Source organism: Salvelinus namaycush, chromosome 33, assembly GCF_016432855.1.
Source record: "Salvelinus namaycush isolate Seneca chromosome 33, SaNama_1.0, whole genome shotgun sequence".
In the NCBI taxonomy this organism is placed as follows: Eukaryota; Metazoa; Chordata; class Actinopteri; order Salmoniformes; family Salmonidae; genus Salvelinus; species Salvelinus namaycush.
This window is the reverse complement of record NC_052339.1, coordinates 21,526,956-21,538,265: the sequence shown is the minus strand read 5'-3', so window position 1 is coordinate 21,538,265 and position 11,310 is coordinate 21,526,956. Positions and strand designations below refer to the sequence as shown.

General features: G+C 45.9%; 2 protein-coding genes and 1 pseudogene across 3 annotated transcripts in view; 2 read left to right on the top strand and 1 right to left on the bottom strand.

Annotated features, from left to right (window-relative positions):
• Window positions 1–686: 686 nt before the first annotated feature.
• Window positions 687–2,047, bottom strand: LOC120027690 (annotated as a pseudogene).
• A 127-nt stretch (window positions 2,048–2,174) lies between these two features.
• On the top strand, window positions 2,175–7,709 carry LOC120027844 (pyruvate dehydrogenase E1 component subunit alpha, mitochondrial-like). Its single transcript, XM_038972911.1, has 11 exons — window positions 2,175–2,291; window positions 3,760–3,828; window positions 3,964–4,137; window positions 4,254–4,380; window positions 4,661–4,752; window positions 4,831–4,923; window positions 4,997–5,152; window positions 5,225–5,296; window positions 5,999–6,066; window positions 6,448–6,556; window positions 6,698–7,709. Exons 1-11 carry the CDS (start codon window positions 2,229–2,231, stop codon window positions 6,860–6,862), a joined length of 1,188 nt encoding a protein of 395 aa, XP_038828839.1. The 5' UTR covers window positions 2,175–2,228; the 3' UTR covers window positions 6,863–7,709.
• Window positions 7,710–8,710: 1,001 nt separating this feature from the next.
• The window catches only part of LOC120027827 (ribosomal protein S6 kinase alpha-3-like), a 28,105-nt gene continuing 25,505 nt past the window's right edge, over window positions 8,711–11,310 (top strand). Inside the window, exons 1-2 of one of the 2 annotated variants that reach the window (XM_038972877.1) lie at window positions 8,711–9,087; window positions 10,582–10,641. In XM_038972877.1, coding sequence (XP_038828805.1) covers window positions 9,025–9,087; window positions 10,582–10,641 — 123 coding nt within the window. In that variant the 5' untranslated portion in view covers window positions 8,711–9,024. The remainder of the gene's footprint in view (window positions 9,088–10,581; window positions 10,642–11,310) is intronic. The other variant, XM_038972876.1, reaches the window with a different exon arrangement.

Here is an 11,310-nt window from a genome sequence, read left to right as displayed (position 1 = left end):
TGGGGAATATATCTATCTACGACCAGAAGTTACTTTTTTTGTAGCAGGTTAGGAGACTGAGGTTAAGGTTAGCTAAATTACTCTCCTAACCTGCTATGAAAAGTAACTACCAGTCGTAGCTGTACTCTATCTAGTCACAACACCTGCATAACATATTCTACTGTCCTTATGTACATAATGTTTACGAAATTGCATGACTCAAAGTCAACAGTTCAGACGTTATAGCCCTAAAGTGTGCTATAGCGCCATCAACTGGTCTGGAAATGCCATCTTTGTTTACAATAATGGTAGGGTTCCTGCACCTTCAATGCTAGGACCCCTAATTAAAATATGAAATTGATGAATTGTATAAACCGTGATGGGATTACGCTGACAAAAGAGAGGAGTTTGATCGCTATCTTGTGGTTGTAAAAGGAAGTTACAGGAAAAAAAACATGAGAAAGGTGATTCATCCTGAACTACTTAACCCAAATTGCCAGTTCATATGGTCAACAGTAATTGGTTAATCAACAGATGAGACTAGATCTGACTGGTTGGTCAGCTGTTGAGTGTCACTCTTACTGGGTGTTGGGGTTGTTTTGGGGTTGCTCCTGCTTTGGCCACCGGGCTTTCAAGGCCTCCTCAGGGTTGATCTGATTGAATAAAACATCCCTCTGTTAGTATTGGTACAGGACTGATTAGTAATATCACATGGTATGATCCAGCTGGACACAAAAGGACAGAGAGACACATAAACACACACTGGGGTCAACACTGCCCTCCTGTGTAGTCTGTGTGTGTTGAGTGCCCAACGCAGGCTCTCGTCTACAGAACGTTCTATTGGGAGGTTATTCAGGGTAACCTGTCTCAGAATGCCTACTCTGTCTATGATGAACAGACCCCTGGAGAAGAGAAGGAGGATTGGTAGAGGAGAGGAGTAGAGGAGATGAGGGTAGAGGAGGCACAGGTAATTTGTTCATGTTTTTGTGTGGGAATTGGTTGTGTTTGTATCCTGTCTGAGTGTGTGTCCTAGGCCTTCCATGTAGACTCCGTAGTCCTTGGCGATCTGGTGAGTGATGTCAGAGAGAAGAGGGATTCTTATTGGTCCCAGCCCACCCTACTTCCTGAGTTTGATTATGTTGACATCAACCAATCAAATTATATTTGTATAGCGGGATTAGGGGTCAGGAGTTAGAATTTGTAGCAGGCCAGGTTTGTGAACTGGGAGTCTGTAGAACAGGCGACCACCTTGGCCCCGATGGCACTGAACTCTTCCACACACTCACTGAATGCTATCACCTCAGTGGGACAGACAAACGTACTGCAGGGCACACACTTTTACTGAACGGTATAGGGATAGGGAATTCTCGAAGGACCATTACACAACTTTCATTTAAAAAAATCTGTGTCTCTGACTCCATCTCGAAGAGATGAGCTGAAACCAGATATATTTAAGTACTCACAAGTCCAGGAATAGTCAGACAGATTTAACTGTTTAAACCGTTCATCAACCACTGCCGTACCCACCCTGTCTGGAGTAATTATGGTTATGTGCCTAGGTTAAGGGCACCTCAATATTTTTCACCTAGTCAGCTCAGGGATGTGTACCAGCGACCTTTCGGTTACTGGCCCAACACTCTTAACCGCTAGGCTACCTGCTGCCTTACATAATCTATGTAGGCATATGTAGTCTAATTTATACTGTGCACAGGTGAGACCGAGATCAGGTGAATGGCAGGTCGGACTCACTCTTGCCTTTCTCAGGTGCAGGGAACGACCAGGGACAGATGGGCAATGGTCCTTCTAGCTGCCCGACGATTCAGCAGAGTTACAGAAGTAGAAAATCTGTGAATAAACTATTTTCTTCTGATGACAGAGAAAGTTCCTGGGTAGCTACCGAGACTGACAGCAGCTGGACATTTTACATTTTTCAAATACCGGCAAAGCAGTGAAAACGTTAGAACATTTAAGGATACAGCCAGACAATAACTGAAATAGATTTCAAGCACTTTTAGAATAGGCCTAGATATTGAACGATGAGAATGCGGGGGTACTTCTGTACAGGCATGCACCTGTAGTTTATAATCTTTATTATCATCATGTAATTTCCTTTTGTATTGGCCAACCCCGGGATAGTTGTAGTTGGCCACCCGACCCAGCACAAGGCGTGTCAGCTGTTCTGTGTTGTCGGCGTTAATCTGTTAATTAGGTCAGCTATTCTGTACTGGTAGAGCAGGGTGTCCAGTAGCATGCAAAATATGTTGACCCTCATCTCGAACGTGTTCCGACTGGGCAACGCCAGCAAGAATGTGGTACGTAGTCTACTGACAACCTGCGTGCCGCTGTCAATGATGCTGAAAGCTAGCTAGGTGAATTCGCACTGAGATAGCAAGCTAGCTAGCCAGACTTGCCGGATGAGAGATTGGTAGTAGCTTTAGTCCCAGCTAGCAGTGCTGACCTTGTAGGCCTGGTAACATGGTCAGTCAGTACGAACTCAACAACACAACAACCAAATCGGTTTACTGTCGCTGTCTACTGCGGGTATTGTTTATATGAGTTGTTACATACATTGACAGCCTGTCCATGCGTGCTCTATTCTGCCAGATTCATTTTTCAACAAAGATGTGTAGGGTGTAACGGGAAACCAAAGAGTATTGCAATACTCTTCTATTTATTTCCAATAAGTTCACACTTATAAAGAACTGGGTAAAAGGCAATAAGAACATTAAAAACAGTGGCTGTAGTTCGCGCTTATCTTGGCGCTGTCCATGGTGCTTAGTGTTTTTTGCGCGGGTATAAGGGCACAACAAGGGATTTCCGCATCCTAATTAGATGCTTCATTGTACCTGCGGCGTCTACAAGTTTGCCGCACGGTGGCGCTGTAAGGATGGTGTGTAGGCTAGTGATGGTTGGGGCTATTTGTGTACTAATCTCTTGGCTGTCTGCCTCTGGTCTATAGATTTTCCTCTGTGATGTTCTCTGTGAACTTCAGCACACCCCCTCAGCCGCATTCTCTCACCATAAACTCATCAGCACACCTTTCATGGTCAAGAAGATATTAGGCCCTAGGGGCTATATGAGTTTTTGCATAAGTTCCCCTCGTGTTTTAAAGATTCATTACAGACACCACTCCTTTTCCCCTCCCTCTATCTCTCTCTCACTCTCTCCCTGGCTTTCTTGTAGGGAGCCCAAACAGTGTCAGAGGTAAGGAGCTCATAGCTCTGCTGTACAGCCTGTCCTGTAGGCCTGATTTAGCCTGTCAGACCATGAACACAAAACAGCTCATATAGAAAACAGCCTGTGTGTGTACTGATAGAGGCCCTGACTCTCTTTGGTGCACTGTGGTAGATAGTGATAGTTCTGACTACAGATTAATCTGCTTTGTCCCGACCCTCTGCTCCTCCCTATAAGGGCAGCTGTCAGACTCCTCTGGCCTTGCTCTGGTCTGATTGGATGGTTCCTCTGTTCCCCAGCTGCTAATTGGTCTGTCCGAATATGTCAATATAACCTCACCGCCTGCCCCAGCAACACCCCGACAACCACCAATACCACTAGTTAGTACCAGAGCACCCAGACCTAGTTAGTATCTGACTGGCTGGCTGGCTCTAACAGATAAACCTGAACCTCAAACAGCCACGTTCCTTCTGCAGAATTCCCAGTACTCCTTTCACACTGTGGGTGGATTTGGGTGGATTTAGCCTAGGGAGGAGGGTGGCTGGCTGTTGGACTTGTATTTCCTGTGTGTGTATCACTCTCATGTGTCATTCTCTCTCTCTGCAGGGGGCCAGGATGGTGGCGTCCACACGCTCCTTCGCTGACTTCACCCCACAGGCCAGCTTTGACATCAAGGTGAGTCCACATACACTTTTAGCACGCCCTGCTGGACGAGCCCTAGATATGACAAGGGGACTTCCTTCTTAAAACTGTTATCTGATTGGTTGGTTGAGCTGTCTGTCTCCCTCCCTTCCCTGTTGTTTCCAATAGAAGTGTGAGCTGCACCGTCTGGAGGAGGGCCCCTCTGAGACAGCGGTGTTGACCAGAGAACAGGGCCTCCAGTACTACAGGACCATGCAGACCATGAGACGCATGGAGCTGAAGGCTGACCAGCTGTACAAGCAGAAGATCATCAGAGGCTTCTGCCACCTCTACGACGGACAGGTCACCACACACACACACACACACACACATTAGATTAGCATATCAACACACACTCTCAGGGACACAAGAACATACACCCCCCCTCACTCCTAGCTGCTGTTGGTTATGTGTTACAGGAGGCGTGTGCGATGGGCATCGAGGCGGGCATCAACCCAACAGACCACCTGATCACGGCATACCGCGCCCATGGCTACACCTTCACAAGGGGCGTGTCTGTAAGAGAGATCTTGGCTGAACTCACAGGTGGGATACACCTAGACATTAATCTGAGGTCAGATCTCTATTTCCCCCTAATGGTTACAGTCAGGATTTAAGGAAGATAAACTGATCTTAGATCTCTGCAACTTCTACCTGAAATAGATCTCTAATCTCTTTCTCTATTTTTTTTTTCTCTCTCTCTCTCTTCACCCCCCCTCTCTCTCTGACCTCTCTCTCTCTCTTCACCCCCCCTTTCTCTCTGACCTCTCTCTCTCTCTTCACCCCCCCTTTCTCTCTGACCTCTCTCTCTCTCTCCCTCTCTCAGGTCGTAGAGGGGGTGTGGCCAAGGGTAAAGGTGGTTCTATGCACATGTACGCTAAACACTTCTATGGCGGGAACGGAATCGTGGGGGCTCAGGTAACTATCTGAACAGGTCACTTACACACACACACACACACACACACACATGCATTCTCACTGTGTGTGTGTCTACAGGTTCCATTAGGGGCAGGTGTGGCACTAGCCTGTCAGTACCAAGGCAACAACCAGGTGTGCGTGGCGCTGTACGGAGACGGAGCAGCCAACCAGGTGAGGTCTATCTAACGGTTACAATGAAGTTATTAAATCATCGTCATCATTGTCTCTTCTCTTGTCCAATCAGGGCCAGATCTTTGAGTCGTTCAACATGGCGGCTCTGTGGAAGCTGCCGTGTATCTTCATCTGTGAGAACAACAAGTTTGGCATGGGGACGTCTGTAGAGAGATCCTCCGCTAGCACTGACTACTTCAAGAGAGGAGACTATATACCTGGAATCAAGGTAGGACACACACACACTCACTGACTGTGTGTGTATCTTTGCTATATTAACCCCTCTGTCCCTGTGGTGTAGGTGGATGGCATGGACGTTCTGTGTGTGAGGGAGGCCATCAAGTTTGCTGCAGACTACTGCAGAGCTGGGAAGGTGAGCTATAATGATAGGGAAAAGATGAGTTCTGATTGGGGCAGAGATTAAAAAGTTATAACTGATTTAAGAGCTTGAAGAGTGTTAAGAATCACTTTGTCTCAGACAGTGTAATCTCAGAAGGCTGATCAGCTTGTAGTATCACACCAGTGTCTCTTGCTTGACAGAGGGAGGCTCAGCTCAGTGACCAGTAGAATAAAGACAGTCTGTGGAAGAGACTATAGGACAGAGCTGTAACTGTTCCCAGTTTAAAACCACTTATGGTGCTCCTGGTGTGCTAGGGCCAAAGAGCATAGATATAGAGACATCAGGTCATCTTTGGAGACAGGTTATTGACTTGGCGGCGCAACTGTAGCTAGAAAAATAGTGTAGACGCAACTGCTTACTAACTGTGAACAATTTTAGCTGGCTAGCTAATCATCAGCTAACTGTGGGACAAAACAATTAAGTTATTTACCATTAATTAGCCACCTCAAATGTCTTTGCTAGCAAACGCGATGCGGTTTCCAAAACTGCAAGGGACAGACCATATATCAGTTCTATATCTTTGCTGCAAGGCGTCACTAGTAATGTTAACTTTTTGATGTTTTATGAAGTCTCCACTTTCCAAGAGTGTAGAATTCCCTGATCAGGCCATTCAGCAGTGTCATAGCAGCGTTGGTTAGCATTTTGAGTCTCCTGGCTTTGAAACCTCTCTGCCAGGGTCCTATTGTGATGGAGCTGGAGACCTACCGTTACCATGGACACAGCATGAGCGACCCCGGGGTTAGGTGAGATGTGATCTCTGACCCCTGACCCTGTGACCGTCACCTGACCCCCGGTTTCTCTCCACCCCCTCACTCCTCACCACACCTCTCCTTTTTCTCACTCTCACTCTTTCTCTCTCTTGCCCTCAACCTTGTGTAGCCGCTTTACTTCACTCTCCAATGTAGCCTGTCCTGTAGGCTCACCCAGTGTTGGTTTGGGACGTGCCTAATAACACTACCATCGCTTCCATTCCAGGGCGCGCTAGCTCTTTCTTGCTCTATCGCTCTCTGTGTGTATGTGTTTGTCTCTCTCTCTCTCTCTCGTCAACGAAGGGCTGGAGCCGAACCCTGCTAATAAGGTCTAACTCCTCTTCTTCTTCCTGTGTGTGATGTAATGTCCTGTAGCTACCGTTCACGTGAGGAAATCCAGGAAGTGCGCAGTAAGAGTGACCCCATAACCATGCTGAAGGAGCGTATGCTGTCCAACAACATGGCTTCTGTGGAGGAGATCAAGGTACTCACACCTTCACCGACAAACAAACAAACATACACACACACATATATACACACAAACATACAGACACAGGTGGTCCAATTCACTTTTTCTTTCATTCTTCCTTCCTTTATTACCTACTTCCTTCTTCCCTACCATTAGGAGATAGATGTAGAGATCAGGAAGGTGATCGAGGACGCGGCCCAGTTTGCGATCTCTGACCCTGAGCCGCCATTGGACGAGCTCTGCAACCACATCTTCGCCAACAATCCACCCATGGAGGTCCGTGGGACCAACCCCTGGGTCAAACTGAAGTCTGTCAGCTAGACACATACACACACACACACACACACGGACCAAACTACTGTACAGTCTATCAGCTACACATCCCTGTCTACACTCTGCAACCAACCCCTGGGTGAAAGTCTACTCCTCCTGTCCTCGTCTCCCTTCTCTTATTCCCTCATGAATTGTCTCTAAATGCACTATATGAGAGAAGGTCATGACCCTGTAGGTTAGAGTTCAGTCTGTAGCAGCAATCCAAACCAGTCTGTCACCTCTGACACTGACATCACTGGTATTTATTGACACTGTATAGAGTATATTATGTCGTTTTATATTGATGTATTCTCCTGACACTGAGGGACCACCTGTCTGTAGATTGGAGGTGTATGGCTTAGGGCAGGCTTTTGTTCCAGCCTAGCACTAACACACCTGATTCAATCAGTCATCAAGACATTGATTAGCTGGATCTGGTGTGTTCACGCTGGTACTTACTAAGCTTGCACACCCTAGAACTCTCCAGTACCAGGGTTGGCTACCCCTGGATAAGGGAGTGTGTGTGGGGATGGTTCTAGGTTAAACCAAGTTCATCTCCCTGTAAGGTTTCAGACTGTTAGTATGTATTACTTCTGACCCAGATGTTGTTGTAGCACTTTGACTAGATAGATAAACTAACGAGATATCATACTGCAAGTCATTATGTCATCATAGAAAAAGGGACCATCAATGGTGGTCTATTTCTCTCTCTTCCTCTCCTTCTCTAACTTCCTCCCTGGCATTCATCCATCCTTCTTTCCGTGAGGAGAGGATACTGATCCAAGCACTAACAGAAGAACTGAAACTGAACGATTGTAATACAGTTTGTTGTGATTTGACTGAAGCAATAAAATTGGCAGAGACTGTGTGATATGTTAGTTGTTTGTGTCTGATAACACTGCAGAGTTCTGTGTGCAGACAGCTAATAATGTACCATACCTCATGAGATTAGCTTCTCAGATGGAGCCATCTTGCTTCCACCTATCCAGTTCATTTTACATCCATAAATCTAAGACATCATCTACCAGCAGATGTCACCACAGCGCTAGAAGTCCACGCCCAGACTACAGCTGTATCTGAGGAGAGAAGACAGAGATTAATGTTCTGTCACCAAGTTCAGTCTGGCAGTTCAGTATAAATATCTTTGGGTTTTAATTATACTGTTCCCGTCCACAGCACATCTTCAGTCACACACACCTCTTTAGTCACAGATAATGACTCTGTGCCAGTTCATGGTTCTCATTATCCTTCATAAGGTGGATGGACTATAAATAGCTCATAATAAAGCAGTCTCTCACGCAAAGGACCTCCAACATCAAACTTTAACTGGTGAGAAACGATTCATACAGTCAGAGACAGACCCCTCCAGTCAAGGGTGGCAATTAAACTGCTAATATTAAGGTATACTATACTATGTTGGGGCGAATTGTAACCTATGATAAAGCCGATGATTCGCCTATCTACATCATATAATTATTATAGCCTTATATCATTTTCAACACACAGCATATTTCAGTCCATCGCCTGAATAGCTCCGTATTGATCAGAGTCATATTCTGCACTCTGACTGTGGGCTCTTCATGGTTACCGAACCATTAGCCTACAACGCACCGCCTTCACCAAATAATAAAGTATCTCTTCTCATATGACCAGCCAGGCTAGACTGTAACTCCTAGAGCAAGCCCCCTCACCTGCCTGTGTCCGGCTCGGAAGAGGTGTCCCGTACTCCCGTTATAAGAGGGCCCCGCCCCCAAATATGACGCAGGCGTGACTCGCCAGTCTGACAGGCAGGTAAGACACCCGGCGCCATATTGGGACAAAACGGAAGTGAGTGAGTGAGTGAGAGAGAGAGAGAGAGAATAGGCAGTGGAAACACGGGATAGTGACACAAGGGCGAAAGTGGAGAGCGAGACAGTTTTCCGTAAAAGGCGTGAGCTCAGCTAGTGTAATGTAGTGAACATTATTCCGCTAGAGAAAGACGGGGCGGCCCCTGTTTTAGAAACTCCTTGTCCTCCCATACGGGGCTAACGCGTTAGCCTACTAGAATAGAACAGAGTTTTAGATTACTACATTGATTGCCTACGGTCCTGTCTGGAGCGAAGCTTTAGCGCTCTAACTAATTGACAACACTAGAATAGATCAGAGGAAACCAGGACAGCTCGAGCGCCAAGATGCCCCTGGCACAATTGCCAGATCCCTGGCAGAAGATGGCACTGGGGCGGGCGGCAAGCGAGGTGAGTTTGTGTGTGTGTGTGTGTGTGTGTGTGTGAGAGAGAGAGTGTGTGTGTGAGAGAGAGATAGTATTCATTTCCATCACCAGAAAACTGTCTGCGGGAATAGATGTGAACAGATTATTATATTGAAGCGTCACGTTGACTGTCTCTGAGCTGCACTTCATAGATATAAACAAACGCGTAGCACCACGGGTCTGAGGCTGGCTACTAAAACCAAATGGATAAGTTGCTGAGCCTCGGATAATAGAGAGAGAGAAAGGCGAGTGGGCGGTCATCCGACAGACCGCACGATTTAGGATGCGGCTTTCAGCGGGCGTGTGTGTTTCCTGGATGATGCGGTTAAAGCAAGCGTGACGTGTTTAAAGAGAAGTGAGTAGAGTCGCCCGCGTTTGATTGTCTGAAGACATTCTCTGATTCACATTTGATTCATAATTATACCCTAGTGTACTGTACACAGACCCCCCTCTCTCTACCTTTCTCTGTTCTCTGTCTATCTCAGTATATATCTCATGCTCCATAGCAAGAGGATGGACATATTCTTGGTAACGTGTGTGTTCTCAGTGATTTGTGGGAGAATGTTTCTAGGGCACAACAGCACTCTCACTCACTCAATCATTCCTTCTCAACTAAGTAAGTTAACAATAAATGAGTTTTGGCAGCAGGTAGACTGACTGTTAGACTATTGGGTCCTCAGTCAATACTGGTCCATTAGATAGCCATCACTGTATCACACTGTGTGTGAGTGAGTGTATGTGTGAGAGAGAGAGTTAACCATTTCATGACAGAGAGACATTAACCCTTTCATGACAGAGAGACATGAACCCTTTCATGACAGAGGCCGTGAGATGACTTTCTGTCTTTTCACTCCATCCGACATGTTCCCCTCTCTGTCTCCCTCTCTCCCCCTCTCCCTTTCTCCCTCCCCCTCCCTCTCCCTCTCTCCCATCCTCTCCGTCTCTCCCGTCCTCTCCCTCTCCACTCTTTCTGTCCCTCTCTCTCCCCCTCTCTCCCGTCCTCTCTCTCTCCCCCTCTCTCCTGTCCTCTCCCCCTCTCTCTCCCCCTCTCTCCCTCTCTCTCTCTCTCTCTTTATCTTTCAATCATCCTGTTACATGTTTATCAGGCTTACTGCTGCACTGAACTAAGTAATAATAATGATAAGTGCTACTATTATGAATAATAATCATGTTACAGCCTCAGTTTATTCTGAGTTATCCAATCACTTTCATATTAAAGAAACATGTGACCTGACAGCTCCAGTACAAAAATCACTTCAACAGTTTCACTATATTTGACAGTACATCCATTCCCAAGTATTTAGCTAAGTTGTGAAATGGGAATGACACAGTAATAACCTATACATTACAACATTGTTTCGTTGGGATTCACTACATCTAGCAACACCAGGTATTTAGAAATTGTGTTGACTTCTTTGAAATAAAATTGACATAAAATGGACATTACAATAACTAATAGTTGTTTATTGTGTTATTGCAGGATGCCCATCGACATGTTCTGGAGGATTCTATTGGAGAGGATGATTCTATGTCCTGTAACGTAAGTCTACACACACACACACACACACACTGAAACACACTCCCCCCACCCCTCCAAATGTCATATTATGTCTATATACAGTGTTGTAACAATGTGCAAATAGTTAAAGTACAAAGGTGAAAATAAATATGGGTTATTTTTACAATGGTGTTTGTTCATCACTGGTTGCCCTTTTCTTGTGGCAGCAGGTCACACATCTTGCTGCTCTGATTGCACACTGTGGTATTTCACCAATAGATATGAACGTTTATTAAAATTGGATTTGTTTTTGAATTCTTTGTGGGTCTGTGTAATCTGAGGGAAATATGTGTCTCCAATATGGTCATACATTTGGCATGAGGTTAGGAAGTGCAGCTCAGTTTCCAACTCATTTTGTGGGCAGTGTGCACATAGGCTGTCTTTTCTCTCTTTCTCTCTCCCTCTCTCTCATTCTCTCTTTCTTTCTCTGTATGTGTGTCAGCTGCATGTATAGACATTTAAATGCAGAGGAGATGGCTTATAGATTTGCCGTCTGAGAAGAGCTGAGCAGGTATTATTACAAATATCCCTAGAGGGACACACACACGACATCGAGGGGCATCTTGGTAGGGTCTTCCTCTCACTCTGACCACAGCTCTTTAATGCCGCACCCTGTTGTCACGGAGACAGACTGTGAAAACCCCTCTCTTT